The following is a 16,052-nucleotide window of genomic DNA, read 5'->3' on the forward strand; positions in this document are numbered from 1 at the left end:
TATTATGAAGATAAGACCGTGCTCCATTTTCAGAACCATCACATTTTCTTTCATACTCTTTCCATTTTTGCCTTTTGCTTAAATATACCTGACAGATTATGATGAGTGCAAAAGCAAAGACGATGACTGCTCCCCAGACGCATCATGCCATAACATGCTTGGATTTTACCAGTGCAACTGCAATGAAGGATTTGCTGATGTGCATCCAGAAAGGCCTGGAAGAAGCTGTGAAGGCAAATACAGTTTTATTATCTAATGGCTAACTGAATGCTTAGTGATCTGATCTTTACTGGATCATGGTCACACATGCCACAGGTCTTGAAATTTTGCCAGGGATGAATTTGGTTTGTTGTTTTCAGCTGGATCCTATTGGGAAAAATCTTGCAGCAGACTTTAAGTATTTCTGACTGTAATACTCTGTCATGAAAGTTTACTATATTAATATTTTATGCTGTCTTCATAAGATTCTTTTAACAATTCTGTTTTCTCATATTTGCCATTAAAATGAGATAGAATTGTCAAGATTGTTACTTATTTTCATTAGCAGTAGCAGAGGGGACAGCAGAGATAATAAAGAAGGTAACAGAAAGCACTAGGTATATGGTTTGACCTCGGTATGGCAGCAGGGATGATATGTTGGTATTACAAACTACTTTTTTGTATGAGTCAATTCATCTAGCTTCACTGTTTCCTTAAATCATTTGTTAGCTGACGTATGACGTCTTTAAGGTCCTAAATTCTTTTAGGCTTCTTCAGTAATTTATATTTGGTTTTGTAACCACAGTGATAAGCTACTCTCTGGCTGAAGTCACAGTGATTTGTCAACTGATACCAGCATTTCCTCAGTTTTGTTTAACCAAGATATTTAGCATTATGACAACGAGCATTTGGGAAATTTAGCTCTGAAAGAGCTCAGATTTTTCTTTTTCTTCCTCTTATATTCAAATCAACAACCTCTTAATTTGGGGCATTTTCAAAAGCTGGGAAGTTCTAGGAGTATGTGCGTGTGTGTGTGTGTGTGTGTGTATATGTTATACATATATATATATATGTACAGAGTTTATATGTTGCTTGGAAAAGAGATGCTATTTGTATATACAACCCATTGAAATTATTTCAGAGATTTTTTGTGTAATGAGACACATTCTTTGTGTTCCACTGCAAATGGAGTTTGTTATCTTGGTGCTCTCTAAGTCAGTGGTGGATGAGCACTTTGGTTTCTACCAGCAAAGAGTCATGGGGTAACCCCAGAGCCTGTGCTGGATGTTGAGTGTTCAACATACACACAGATGTTGATCTCAGCCTCTGCTTCCCCTTTCCCCCTGCTTGCTTTCTTCCTGAAACCACTAAAGATTTCTTCAAGCACATTTGTTGAACTCCCTACTCTGTCTCTCAAGACACATATGTACAATGTGGGCCTGCAAACTGTGAGGTTTGTCCTGCACTTTCCCCAAAATGGGTTTTCCAAAGCTCTCAGGGTCGCATCTTTTGGGTACTAACTGGTCACAAATAGGGCCAGGTTTTTTATCAAGCTCTGCTTCTGTTCGTACCTCACATCCCAAAGTGTGCAGTCTCCTATAGTACTAGGCAAAAACATATGAACACTTGCTGACCAACTTACAGGGGGGATCTCTCGCAATCACTGATCTTCCAAAAGCTGTGTATATGTGTTTTACTTGAGCATGCTAATTATTGCAGCTCTCAGGAAACAGAGCACTTCAGCTTTACTCACAGGCACTTTATGTATCTCTTTGGCTTCTTCTTTAAGAAAGCCACAGCTTTGGCAGTAAGTAGAGTAGGTTAAAAAAACAAAAGAAGCTAGTTTCCTGCCAGTAACTGTGATTTCCTCCTAAAAGTTTGCTTTTACCTTATGATATCAATCTGAACCTGTAAATTACAACAGTACCTTTATTTTTGGCACTCTTCAGCATTTCCTATCAGCCAGAAGGCAACAATGATGGAAAAGAAACCTGTATACAGCACAGTTTTACCTGCAACATCTTTGCAAACTTCAGCTCATGTTTCTTCCGCTGCTTTATTGGACTTTTCTGCTACTGAACACAAAGGAAGAGCTCTTGAGGACACCACATTCTCCAGCGTGGTGCTGCCTTCTTTCACCATGGATCCCGTGTCAACTCCTGATGTTTCTCCTCAAGCATCTCCTCTCCCCCTTGTTAAACCTGCCCAGGAGTTTTCCATTAAAGATGCAGTGAGAGTGTTTTGTGAAATTGAGAAGATTGTCCTTGCTGTCCAGAAAAGGTTTTTACAGCAGGAGTCTATCCCAGAAACTTCCCTGTACCTGGGGGAGCCTCGCTGCAATGTGAGCATCAGCAATGGCACTCACGTTGTGCTGCAGGCAGGCTGGAGTGACTGTGGCACTGAAGTTGAGACTGTAAGTCCCCTGAGCCAGTGAATGTGGAGAAGCCCTGGGAAAATTTTTCTGTGAGGGGGTGGGGTGATGAGGAGAGGGGCAATGGCAGATCCTTAGCTAGGTATACCATCCTATTAGTTGCTGAAATGTTGGATAAGGAATTTCTTCAGAGAAAGAAACTCCCTCCTTATGATGGAAAGTTACCTCTGTTTGGGACAAGGGTCAAGCAAGAAAGAGAAGGGGAATCTTTGAGGTCAGGCAGCAAAACTCAAGGGCCTCTCCAAACTGAAAGTCACTTCCCATGCCTCTCTGGGTTCCCTTTGCAGCTGTCAGAAGCTTCTCTTTTCTTAAAAGCAATTTTATCATCGTATTGGACAATACTCCAATTGCTACCAGTAGTGGGGACATAGAGTGATGGTTATGTCTTTGGATCCCAAACCAAAAGTTATGTTCAGGCCACACCAAAGCACAGGAATTCCCTTATGGAGCAATGATCATAACAGACTAAGGAAGAGGAGGAAGGCTGGTGGATTTTCATTACCTCATAGTACAGCAACTAAGATGCTAGAGGTTTAATCTGTTTGATTTTTGCAGCCAGGAGGATGTTCACAAGTTGCACTTTCCTCTTCCTGTCTTGCAGAACATGACTAATACTGTAGTGAAAACCATCCTTCGGAATGATGTTTCTGCTCAGAGAGTAATTCACCACTTAAAAATTGCCAGTCCCATTCACTGTGTGTTTCAAAATGATCTCCTGGCTTCCTCTGGATACTCTGCGGAAGGGTAACAACCCTCTCTCCTTTGAAATGCTGTTGTGTGGCTGAGCAATGCTGCATTGGAAAAATCCCCAGGGACCTTAGCTATATCCAGTGACATTACTTGTTATGATAAGTAGTCTGCCATCCTGTGAGTCTTGTGCTCAAGTGACCCCTGCTATGTGCTTCTCTTCGACTCCATTTGTCAATAGATCCAACAGCCAACAAGCTTGGCCATTGCCTGACTACACCATAGGTGAAAATAAACCTTTGGGAGCTACTGGTGCAGGTTCAGGAGTCAGAATTTCTGACCTCTCTTTGCCTTCCTGGGCAATCACATGTAGCAATAGCAGTATTTTCCTGCTTTTGGAACATAAAAATGATGTATCTTTTCAAGTGATGCAGGCATGCAGACTGCTATGTGGGTTCTGAGGATGGCAATTTTTAACCCCCACAAATCCTTATTTAATTAAGTTGGGAAAAAAGGAAGATATGTAATCTAAATACTTTTTTATGGAAGGCCCCATCTTCAAGTAAGATGGAATCAAATCCACTGTTCACAGAAAATCGAGCCCACACTCACAGAGAGAAAAGGTGGCAGCACCACCTTTGCTCTAATGGTGAATGTTCTCCCTTCATACAAGTGCACATCCTCTCCTTTGTGTAGCACCATGCTTAAGCTATCATCACCAAATCCACTTTCTGTTCAGACATCATATTTTCCTTTCTATCCCCTCCTGCAAAGTCTTTGTCAGGCCCTCTCTGACCTCTGTAATTTTCTCATGTTCCTCACTTACTGTTCAATTTCAGCCCTTCTCATTTTTTTTCTTTTCTCTTCTGCACTAAGCTCTTAGTCTCCTTATTTTGAACTTTAAGACAGCTCATAGTCTTCTCCTTCTATTCCACTCAAATATTTCTTTCTGCTTTATCTGTATTGCTAAGACATTCCACCCTTTGGATTTTCCCACTTGCTTTCCATGGTCCCCACCTTTCCAACTGAAAACTCGATGCATTTTCACCCTTTCCTCTTGAATGGTGTTCTAACATTTTTGACTGCAGATAACTCTTCACTACTTAAATGCACAAGAGATGAAGAAATGGGCACTGATTTATGACTTACAGAAACACACAGTCAAATTTGTGGTCTTTAAAGGAGGTTAATTGATGTTTCAGGCTTTACACCATCTTTGAGGATTTGCATGGATCTGGACACTTCAGAACAGAAATGCAGTTGTTTATTGGAAACTCTCCAATACCCCAAAATTTCAGCATCTCTGCCAGTGACAACGTACTGATTGAAGTGGGGATCCAGAGAGCAGACAGCAAGCTCAAGGTGGTCCTCACTGACTGCTGGGCAACTCCAACTAATAACTCAGTGGATCCCCTCTCGTTTGTTTTTATTAGCAACAGGTACAGCAATGCCACTTGCAATAACATGTGCTATGTCTTAGCTCTTCCAGTGGTGCTAACTACTAATGTGTTGTATTTTAAATGCCTTTTATGTGTGTTCTTATCATTTATATACATGGTTCCTTACCATTTAGACTGGTCATGCCTGCTTTGAATGAGTAAGGTAGGTATGAAAAGAAAATATTTTCAAAGGGTAATGTGGTAGTTGTTCCAGTTTGGTTGTCTTCCTGATAGTGGTTTTGGCAATCAGTAGCGAAAGAGCATTTGAAAAGTGTGTGCTTTATTTCTCTGTGGTTCAGCTTTACCAAGAGCTTATGTACCTCTCCTCAGTGAAGACATAGGTTAGTTGATTCCTATGTGTCATGTCTCACACACAATATTAACACAGCCTCTGGTAAAAGAGGAGGCTTGTTCCTGTCTGGATCCTTAACATCACCCTGATGTCATGTTCTTTGGGCTCACCTACCACCTTAAAATACAGCATACTCCTTTCACTCAGTAACAAAATCTATTCTTTTTAATATGATGATGTTCTTTCAACTTGAGTGTGGTGAAGTCAACTTTAAATCCTTACTGTCGCTCTTTCCCTTCTTTTCAAACTCTACAGCCTCTTTCTATTCAGTTACTATAAGAATAAAGCAGCAAATAGCCCCTTATCACCCCTGCAGTGCTGGAGAGCTGCTTCACGGAGGGTCTGGCTGTGACTTGCTAAAGGAGCCTTACAATCTGAGTTACATGCTATAACCTTCTATAGCCCTGGCTGTTATGTATGTTTTTTCTCTTCCTTTTCAGCTGTTCTGTCCCAAATACGTATACCACACTGCTAGAGAATGGGAATTCAAGCAAAGCACAGTTTAAGATGAAAATTTTTTCCTTTGTCAACAATTCTGTGGTTTACTTACACTGCAAAATTCGTATTTGTATGGACAGCCCAGGAAGCACCTGCAGGACAGTAAGTGATTTTCTCCAATATTCTATTTTTCTCCGACGTGCCATATGCACTCCTGCTATGGAATTGAAGGAGTAATGTTTCCAAACAGGGTTTAAAATAGCGCTTGAAGTTTTCTTTCATTCTCTGCTGAAAGCAGAGAGTATCAGGGAAGAACTGCAACCATATGGAAGTGTCTGCTTTTCTTCCCGTTCCTCATCCTTGTATTTAAAAGCATGTAGCTTGCGTGTAAGATGCGGAAATCAAAGTTGGGGAACATAAGAACTGAATCTTTCACCTCTGCACAGGGATGTCTAGAAGGCAATGAACAGAAGTCACAATGAGATAGGCTGTTCAGAAATATGACAGCTCAGATGGACATGTCACAAAAAAGCAAGCACCTATATTGGCAGTGTCAGCAGGAAAGTCTGAGTAAATTGATTTGGGATGTTTTTCTGTGCTTTTTTTTTTCCCCTCTAGAGATTTGCTTCTCCGGGTGAGAGTCTAGGTGGCAAGAAAGGAAGCTTTGTGGCATTAAGTTTCTAGGGCTGTGACTAATAGAATTTATGATTTTTTAAAGCTGTATTGCTTTTTGAAGCAATAAACCAAGCAATGTTCTGATAACAACTTCAGATTCTAATTTTCTGTGTTCCAAAGCATTGCTTTGTTTCTTTTTACTTCTAAGTAAGTGATGCACACTGCTTCATATGAAAGTGCATTGCTACCATAGAAATAAGAAGAAAATAGGTTTTGCTGTTGAGGGTTTGTTTGGTTTTTTTTTTCTTTGTAGCAGACACACAGGAATTCTCCTGTCCCTCTGCCAGCCTTCCTGGCTCTTTTTCTACCAAGGATGTTTTCATTAGCAGTTTGGTGTTCCTCCATTGTTTAACACTTTCCTCTAGCTCTAAATAACTCAGTTTAACCCCATTATAAAGCAAATGATCTTTTCCTAAAGGATTAAAAATGGCTAGCAGAAGAAACTTGTTTCCTTTCTCAAAGTACAAAGCTTCCTCCAGATTAAAAAAAAAAGTTGGGGCAGGAAACACAACTGACAGATGGAAAGATGGCTCCAGTTTCCACAGCTGAATTTGTGTGTTAAAAATCAGTGCTTCAGTGGAGGTGGTGCCCTCCATGAGTTCCCCGTGTGTCCCGCACAGCTGAGGAAGGACACTGTGGTGTGTGCAAGGCAGGGGAATAAGAAGGATGGGCGGGACAGGGACCGAGTGGGCTGATATGGCTGCTACAAGGAGTCAAACAGTTGCTTTGCTAGGAGCCAGTGGGTTTATTTTTAGAGCAGGCTTTAGCTGTACGGGTTGAAGGTTAGTAACACCGTTAATTAAATGTCTGGCTTTGATCTAACTACAGGGGTCGGTGATGGGATAATTCTGCTAGCCCAGGATGAGGTTTGGTTGAGATTGACAACTTCAGTAAACAAAGCACAGAAAAGTTAATCTGTGGGGCTCTCTTCTTTCATATATTCTATACCATTAATTTCTGTATTATTCATTTATATGAGGTATATTGTTCTTTCTCCTGTGCAAAACGTACTCCCTATGAAAAGTTAGTGAATTCTGTATCTCAAATCGAGATTAAAATGCTATGCAGAGAAGACAATTACTAGGCACATCTACACAGGATGACAATGGCTTTTATGAATAAGGGAGGGGGAGCTGCAGGAAGTAGAAATATCAAAGAAAACTGGAGGAAGAACAGGTTATATTTGCAAATAACATGAGGTGGCTGGGAAAGTGTCCAGGTCTGGGATCTGATCTTCTGATCTGACTTCCTTCAGGGCAGATTTGCTTCATCTGTTGGCCCACAAATTTGAGACTTACATGTTGTATTATTTCTTTTTACTCAGTCTTTTTATTCCTTGTTTTCTGGTGGAAAAAAGCAAGGTGCTCTGAAGTTTAGAGCAGAAAAAATAGGCTGGGGAGCATGTAGTAAGAAATGAGTAAGAAACATGACTTTGAACGGGGAGAAGAGTGATGTGCTACTGCCATGCATACGTTTAGTGGGACATGGCTGCTCCATGGCCACATGGAACCAAAAAATCATTGACATCAGGGAGCAGCTACGTAACCATAATCTCTAATGGGTCTGCCTAGTTGGGAAAGCTATTTGAGGGTAGGCCAAAGTCATAGCTGCATGGGTATTTTTCTGGGGGCTGACCCAGCTAAAGACACTTGCTGACAGTGGTTTATAAAGATTTTTCAGCGTACCCAGGCTGGTAACGCTGGTGAGACATTCTTGTGTAGACAAGCTGGTAAGACAGCTTTGCACTACCCTGCTTTCTTTTGCTTGATTGTAGTATGGTACTGCAGTTTCTCTGTTTTTATGTGCACTTCCAGGAGAGCCACAGTATCATTTGAATAATCTTAACAGGCTATGGATTGCAACTTAAAACAAAAAGGCAGCAAACACACTGAAAGGTGCTACAGAGGAAGTATGCAGAAGAGGAGTGTGCTGTGTATTCTGCAAGTGCTGCTCACACAAAGCTAAAGCAGCTAACCCCCAGCATTTCACAGGGCAGGGCTTTCAAACTAGTAGTTCCCAGATGAGTAGTTTACATGTCACTGAAAAGTTGTGCATTGCTCCAAAATGGCACACAGCTTGGCAGGGGCTGAAAGTTGCCACTGCTTTTGCTGGTGCTGCCTGCCATGGGCAGCGTAAGCACCCAAACAATAATGTTTACAAAACCCTGGCTTATAGAAATCATCAGAATTTTATTCTCCCATGAGAGTTCTCTAAAACAGAAAGTTAATAAAAAGAAAGATTGTCTGTGTGAAACGTCTGTTCACAGCAGTATTTTTCAGTATAACTAATTACAGATTTTATGCTGATGTTTCCCCAATACCATTATTTTTGAACTTCCATTTGGTGCTCATTTCAGTTTAACAAAACAAAACCAAACCCCCAATGAGTGAGAACAGCACTGGGCTTTCACATACTTATGAGAAGACTTTGTAGTTTTAATTAGTAAACGATATTACTTGTTGAAGTTTGAATTGATTTTACAGAGATGCCATGCAGCTCGATTCCTGAAGACTGGTGAAACCATTGCTACACACAGAACATCCTGGGGACCCCTGTGTAAATCAGCTGGTGAGTTGTGAATAGACGCTTACAAAAAGGGGACACAGATTCTGTCAAGATTCTTCTTCAGTGGCAAAGGAACCTCAAGGTTTTCCCGCCCCTCTACATATTTTTCTGAAGAGCAGGCGTTCTTCCTGAAGCCATGTGACAGTGTGGGAAAGCATGTGCCCTCCTCATTGAAGTTACTGTCAGACTGTCAAGGGAATGTAGAAAGGAAGAGGATAAAGTAGCTATTTGCACAGGGTAGCAAGTACAACAGCCACAAAATCAAACAATTATTACAATTGTAAAGTGCGAAAGCAGCTTGAATCTTTTAGATTGCAATTAGTTTAACAAGTGTTTACGCTGTTGTTAGACTGCAATTATATTGAGCTCTGAAGTGCAAAATCAGAGGAGATAAGAGAATGTCTTGTTGTGTTTCCTTATTGACTTCATTACTACCATGAGGGAAAGTGACAGAGCACAGCTGATACAAAGCACCTTGGTTAATCTGGTGGAGTGGTACAGTACAGGTTAACAGAGAGTGAACATGAGCACTGTGTGCAAGCAAGGTCTAATTTGTTATGCATCTGCCTCTCCTGCATTTATTTTGAGTAATGCTTTCAAGGGCGCCTGTGAGCTTTTAACATTTTCAGTCACCTGGCCTCCTCTAGTCATTTGTATTCATATCTTATTAGCATAAAACACTCACTGAGAGTATTTGTACACATCGATATCAGATTAACATGTAGCTATTGTGAACAGACAGAAATCACCCCCTTGCCTCCTGCTAGTTGCCTGTTCTGCCAGTCACTTAACGCTTTTATGACTGTGGAGATCAGTTAATGCTGGACTGTTAGTGGGTCCCAGGTATATTTTTCTCCTGAGTTGTGATGTGATAAAAACTGGCTTTGGCTTAGCATTTTGTATTTTAATTCCATTATATGCAAGTATAATTCTGTTAGAATAAGCCTCCAGTTCATTTCTGAATTAGTTCTTTCTTAAAAACTTTTTAAAGTTTTGTTTAAATTTGTTTAAATAAAACAAAGTTTAAATTGTTTTAAAAACAATTACTGCAGCTTTCTTTGTACAGCACTTAGATCAAGTAGATCTCACTCTCATTTTCACTGGATACTCCAGTGTATTTCTAATATTGAAAAATGGTCATTACACAAAAGGAACTCTGGTGAGGGCAGCTTTATTTGGGCTGACATACCCTGATTCCTAGGCAAAAGTGGTACTACTAGATGTTGTCTCTTATTTCCAATTTATGTACTCATATCACATTTTAAGTGTGAGGCTAGACCTAGACAGTGCTATACATCTCTTGTGTTCAAGGAGGCAACATGAATTATGATGTCAGGTAAGCTGCTGCAGTGAAACATGAAAAAAGCTTGAACTGGTCCACCTATACTGCTTGGCCACATGCTATAGCAAAGACCACTGGTAACATCCTCAGAAAGGCCCGTTCTGTCTGCATCTGGCTACAGGCTGCCATTTCCATTGTGATTCTTCTTTTTGATTCCTTTGTTTCATACTGAAATTCAGAAATAAGCCTAAATATATTATGGAAAACTGCTTTGGCCTGTCTTGGAATGATGCCCTGGATACTGCATAGCTTGGACACCACTATCACATACCTCTGTGGCTGGCAGCAGTGATCTTTGGCCAAAGGTCTTGTTTCTACAGGCATGTATGTGTTAGTGTTTGTCTTCTGTGCACCTCAGGTGCTGCACAAGTGCTTGGCTAAATAAGTGCTTTCCTGAAAATGTATGCAGACAAATAGATGTTTTTGTACGTGCATCAAGCATTTACAAGAGTGAATTAGAAGTCTGCAAGAGTACGTGTACAAACATGAATAGAGGCATAATGTTAATGGGAGAGAGAATTCTGCTTGCAGATTTGGACAAATACATGGAAGTGACTACATGTGAACCATCTGAACATGTTCTGTCATTGGTGAGTGGAGCCTAGGGACATAGCTGGCAACAAGGGACTTGACTCTTGCCCACACATAGGCATTTAGTGCTCGTGACCCATGGTGCCCATTCTTTCCTTCCCCTCAGTGTCTGAGTGCTATTCCAAAAGACTATAGGTGTCCTGCAGGTCCCATGCCATGTCGGCCAGACTTGTGCAGACACTGTAGGAACCTTTGGCTTCTCAGGTGGCACTGGATGCCTACACTCAGGCTGCAAAGTTGAGCCCATGATGACCACTTCAGTGTGATTCACTTACCTGCCTCCACTGACTGTCCCAGCCAGATCTCTGCTGACTAGAATGGGAGCTTAGAGACCCAGCACACACAAAGAATCATTCCCCAAATATTTTGTGTTTAAAGAAGTGTTACATATGAGATAAAAGCAAATCAAGTTGTTTGTATTAATTGTAGGTGAATGGGGACAGGATAAAGATGGGAGAATGCTTCACCTCTAGGGTTATTCTGGAAGTAAGGCAACATTTCAAAAAGTCACCAGTGCTGATGCTTTAATTCTTATTTTTGCAGAAAATTGTAGTGTCAAATTCCAAAGACATATTACATTCATGTTTGCAGGGACTATACACTTGTATGCAAAAAGAGGACTTGGACCATGGCTCACAGACCTTACATGAGAATCACCCTCTCCAAAAGGCTGATGCATTTCTGTATCACAGATTTGTGCTTCAACATGCGTGTTGGCTAATTTGTAAGAAAGGCTTGTTTCTTACCCCAGGAAAAGATTCAGTAATTTCAAGACTTTTTTCTTTCACCCCTTGTTCTTTTTAGCATCTGATCTGGAGAGAGAGAAGGAGTCTGGGATGGGAGTTGGATACATCATCCTCATTGCCTTTGCTGTGTTTGGTTTTGTGCTGGGAGTTGTGAGCCTTCTCATTTTCCAGTACCAGCGAAAGACGAGAAGATACAACTTCAGAATCAAGTCAGACAACTTTAGCTACCAAGTGTTCTATGATTAGTGATTTCCAGGTTACCAGATGTAAGTAGTGAATTATGATCAGTTACTTTTTTTAGTTGTTTATTTCTTCCTGGAATGGTTAAATACTTGCAGATGAGCATCCTCTGTTTAAGAGTATTTGAACATCCTGCCGTGTTTGCTGTGGGTGAAGGTTATAGAAGTAGCAATGAAATTCCTACTTTTGCCTGTTCTCAAATGCTGCAGACTACAGAGGAGGAAGACAGTTTTCATATTCCTTCATGGCTTTGGTCTCAGTCAAAGTAAATGACACACCACTTTAGAAGGACACTAGTAACCATTTCTAGAAAAAAAGTATCCCTTTTGGTTTTGGATCATGGATTAGTATAATAAAAGACAGAAACTTTATCGTTATCTTTATAAATCTGCTTCATAAGCTGATTTGCTTCAAATGTTATCCCCTTCTGCCAAACTTGGGTTGAATTCTTTTTTTTTTTTTTTTTTTTGAGGGGGTGTTTTTCAAGGTAATAGTGGTATGTTAGACGTAAAGAGCTTGAGATATTGATAATGGATAGGCAGTGCTTACAAGTACCTGCAGAGAGCCTGAAAAGAGAGCTCGGAAGAGTGTTAACCACTACCACATGTTCTGCCTCTGCAACTTGGGAATTTAACACTTTTCCAGAATACCGTAGGATTCAGCACTTTTTCTGTAAAATGAGTGTGTTCTAGCAGCTCACCACCATTTGTATGTTTGTCCCTTTAAGAGGAAGAGAGAGAGAGAGCATGTAACATTGATTCACAGCTCAAGGATGTTTACTGCGGATCCAATTCTGTTCCAGGGAACCAGCTTATTTGACATTGTTAGCAGAGTTAATAACTCTTTCCTGGTGGAGGCCTTGTACATGACAATGCAGCTGCCACAGTAAATTCACCAGACTCACCATGATGGAATTTGCAGATAATTTAGTTTCACTAAGTACAATAATGCTTAATATATATCACAGCGAAGGGACAGGGAACACTATATCCCAGCTATCTGCTTTTAAAGTCTTGAATAGTCACTCTTAGCTCTACTTCCTCTAGTCTTACATTTCAGAGATGTGATGGGTTGACCCTGGCTGGGCGCCAGGTGCCCACCAAAGCCATGCTATTGCTCCCTCCTCAGCTGGGCAGGGGGGAGAAAATATAACAAAAGGCTCATGGGTCAAGATACAGATGGGCTCTCTCAGATCACTCAGCAATTACAGTCAAGGCAAACCCGACTCAGCTTAGGGAAATTATTACCATTCAAATCAGAGTAGGATAATGAAAAATAAAACTGAAACTTAAAAACACCTCCCCACACCCCTCCCTTCTTCCCAGGCTTAACTTCACTCCCAATTTCTCTACCTATCCCCCTGCAGCGCAGGGGGCTGGGGAATGGGGGTTGTGGTCAGTTCATCACACGTTGTCTCTGCTGCTCCTTCCTCCTCAGGGGGAGGACTCCTCACACTCTTCCCCTGCTCCAGCATGAAGTCCCTTCCACAAGAGACAGTTCTCCATGAACTTCTCCATCATGAGTCCTTCCCATGGGCTACAGTTCTTCATGAACTGCTCTGGCATGGGTTCCCTGTGGGGTCATGAGTCCTGCCAGCAAACCTGCTCTAGTATGGGCTCCTCAGCCACAGGTCCACAGGTCCTGCCAGAAGCCCGATCCAGCGTCGGCTTCTCGCAGGGTTGTGGCTTCCTTCAGGCATCCACCTGCTCTGGCATGGAGTCCTCCATGGGCTGCATGGATATCTGCTCCACCGTGGACCTTCATAGGCTTCAGGGGGACAGCCTGCCTCACCATGGTCTTCCCCATGGGCTGCAGGGGAATCCCTGCTCTGGTGTATGGGACACCTCCTCCCGCTCCTTTACTGATCTTGGTGTCTGTGGAGTTGTTACTTTCACATACCTCTCTTCAGCTGCAATTTTGTTGCACAGGTTTTTTTCTCCCTTAGATATGTTATCAGAGAGGTGCTACCACTGTTGCTTATGGGTTTGGCCTTGGCCAGCAGTGGGTCCATCTTGGAGCCAGCTGCCATTGGCTCCATTGGACACAGGGGAAGCTTCTAGCAACTTCTCACAGAAGCCACTCTTATCAGTGGTCATGAGTGATTGCAATATTTGATGGTAATGGGAATTCTGGAGTTGTGCAATGAGGTTGTAGCATAAGGGATACTGTCAGGTTCATAACGCTTATATGCCATGTTGGAGCCTCAGCTATTGGCTCCTTTTAGATGCTAGAACTACTCAGCTCTTCTTTCCTATGTATTTACTTTCTTTGGAAGGTAACCAATCATCTTTATCAATTGTGATTAGTTCTTTTTTTATTTTTTCTAGTTGGATCGTATTTCATCACATGGAGAACTGAAGCTTGTCTTCACTCAGCATTTGGCTTTTATTACTGTTCACAATGGTGGCCTTGACTAGTTGCAACACCGACTGTTCCACTCTTCCACATTAATGTCACATATAAAAGGCTTCTATCCCCCCCCCCCCTTTTTTTTTTGCAATCATTGGGCTCATCCCTAGTGTCCTAAGAACTATTTGTGACCACAGCTCCTGGTTGAAGTGAATGTTGGCATTTTTTTCCCATTGATTAAATAGAGAGGAATAAAGAAAGACTTCATGGTTCTCTAATCAAGTTTCAGGATCTGGCTGTCCTGTACCATGTTGCTCTGTGCCCATCGTAGCATCATTTGTGTCATTACTATTGACAAGTTGCATGTTTCTATAAATCTTGCAGGAAGTAAATCAGCAGACCCTTAGAAAGATTTACTTTTCAGTTTGTAATTAATTATTTACTTAAGGTGAGGTTGAAACTTTGGTCTGCCGTAACACTGAAGACCTAATTGTGCAACGCCTTAGGTACACAGAAGCAGAAGAACAAGTATTGGATTTGCCACCATATAAAGAAAAGGCACCGTGAATCTGGGGCTTAACCTACTCAGAATGTTCTTCAGCATGAGTTTTGGGATTTGATTGTAAACTCTTTAATCTACAAGGACTCAGTCAAAAAACAAAAAAAAGAAAAAGGAAAAAATAAACTATTTTTGCTACTGGCAGCCCATGATTTCCAGATAAGTCAATTGGTACCTCTGTATTCTGTTTAATTAGACCACAATGATTGTGCAGTCAAGCCACAAAGCGTGATGCCTACCTAGCTGAGAGCATTCCATTTGCAACATAATATTATAAATTTGAGCTGAATTTTGCCTGGCTGCAAGACCCTACCATTAGTGCAGCAGCAAAGGTTTATTTTACATGCTCCATGGGATACAACAACAGCCTGCTCAGCTGGATAAACTAGAACAAAAATATTTTCCATACAGTAAACATCACCTGCAGGACTCTTTCCCAGGGCACTCTTCACTCTGCTGCCCCAAACCTCCACTTCAGTAAACGTGTGAGAAGATGGAGAGTGAAGAAGTGTGGTAACTTGTCCCCTCACCCCTTGGTTCTGATTGCTGCATGCACTTCTCCTACACAGTGACAGAGTCTGCTGTATCTAGGTCACTTATAATTCAGTAATTTACAGTGAATAAGGTTAACTCCTCTTTAAGCTCAATGGACACCATTACAAATAACTCAGTGGAAACTGGTCATTAAATAGAACTTGCAAATGCTCTTAGTATCCATAGCATTTAGGTACTATTTTTTTTTGTACAGAATAACATTGGAAAGCTTTTTTTCTAACCTCCTAGTCCAATTTCTGCTAGGTAATAAGATCACTGGGTAAAGGACTTCTACATTTTGCAAAAGGTCATACTGATCGATCTTAGAGGTTATGTATACACCTTTTAAATGCATCAATAAATTTTGGAATGATCATTTGCATTCTGCTTTTGAGTCAAATGGATCTTTAAGGAGTAAAAATCCTTGTCTTTTGCTTGCTGAAATATCAGTTGCCAGATCCTGACATAAAAATGATCCATTTGGTTGCAATTCATTAGTGAAACTACAAATTATCTTTGCAATCTTAGAGTCTGATGAACATAACCACTAGCTTTTTATTATGTAGGAGTTTTTTAACTTTTGCTCCATTTACTCTCAAATATATCTAATGTGTTTGCCTTCTCCACACAGTGAAAGGTTAAGTTATTTTACTATAAATATTTTTCTAGTTTTTAGTACTTACAGTCTGAACTGCTTGAAAGTGACAGACTAGAGATCTGCCTATTGGTTTCAGTGGAGCTATGCCATTTACAAAGGCTGAGCACTAGTCTTCAGGAAGAAATGTAAAACAGTAGCTTGTATTTGATACTTTGCATGCTTGGCAGAAACTGCTATTGTGACTATCTGAGGCTGTTTATTGGAGTTCTGATGTCTTAATAAAAGCACTCTTATAACTTATTGTTGACTTTTGTCCTGTTATATTTTCCTTTTATGATTTAGTCACAGGTATTGACATGTGCATTGTGTGGATGTGACAGCTTCTGAAGAACTGTTAAAGTATCAGTATAATGTTCAAACACCACTCAAAACACATGACCTTATCCAAACACCAATGGACTGCACTTAGCAACAATTATGTACCTACATTTACTAAGAATCTCTTTCTTCAACATTACAAAGGGCAA

At 40.9% G+C, this 16,052-nt stretch overlaps 1 protein-coding gene across 1 annotated transcript in view; it reads left to right on the forward strand.

The window, feature by feature from the left end:
- The window catches only part of UMODL1 (uromodulin like 1), a 57,737-nt gene extending 41,912 nt beyond the window's left edge, over positions 1-15,825 (forward strand). The window contains exons 16-23 of the mRNA XM_037377974.1: positions 96-233; positions 1,929-2,392; positions 3,012-3,154; positions 4,300-4,536; positions 5,329-5,488; positions 8,485-8,569; positions 11,304-11,511; positions 13,813-15,825. Coding sequence (XP_037233871.1) covers positions 96-233; positions 1,929-2,392; positions 3,012-3,154; positions 4,300-4,536; positions 5,329-5,488; positions 8,485-8,569; positions 11,304-11,491 — 1,415 coding nt within the window. The 3' untranslated portion in view covers positions 11,492-11,511; positions 13,813-15,825. The remainder of the gene's footprint in view (positions 1-95; positions 234-1,928; positions 2,393-3,011; positions 3,155-4,299; positions 4,537-5,328; positions 5,489-8,484; positions 8,570-11,303; positions 11,512-13,812) is intronic.
- The last annotated feature ends 227 nt before the right edge of the window (positions 15,826-16,052 follow it).

This window comes from Falco rusticolus, chromosome 2 (assembly GCF_015220075.1).
Source record: "Falco rusticolus isolate bFalRus1 chromosome 2, bFalRus1.pri, whole genome shotgun sequence".
Lineage (NCBI taxonomy): Eukaryota > Metazoa > Chordata > Aves > Falconiformes > Falconidae > Falco > Falco rusticolus.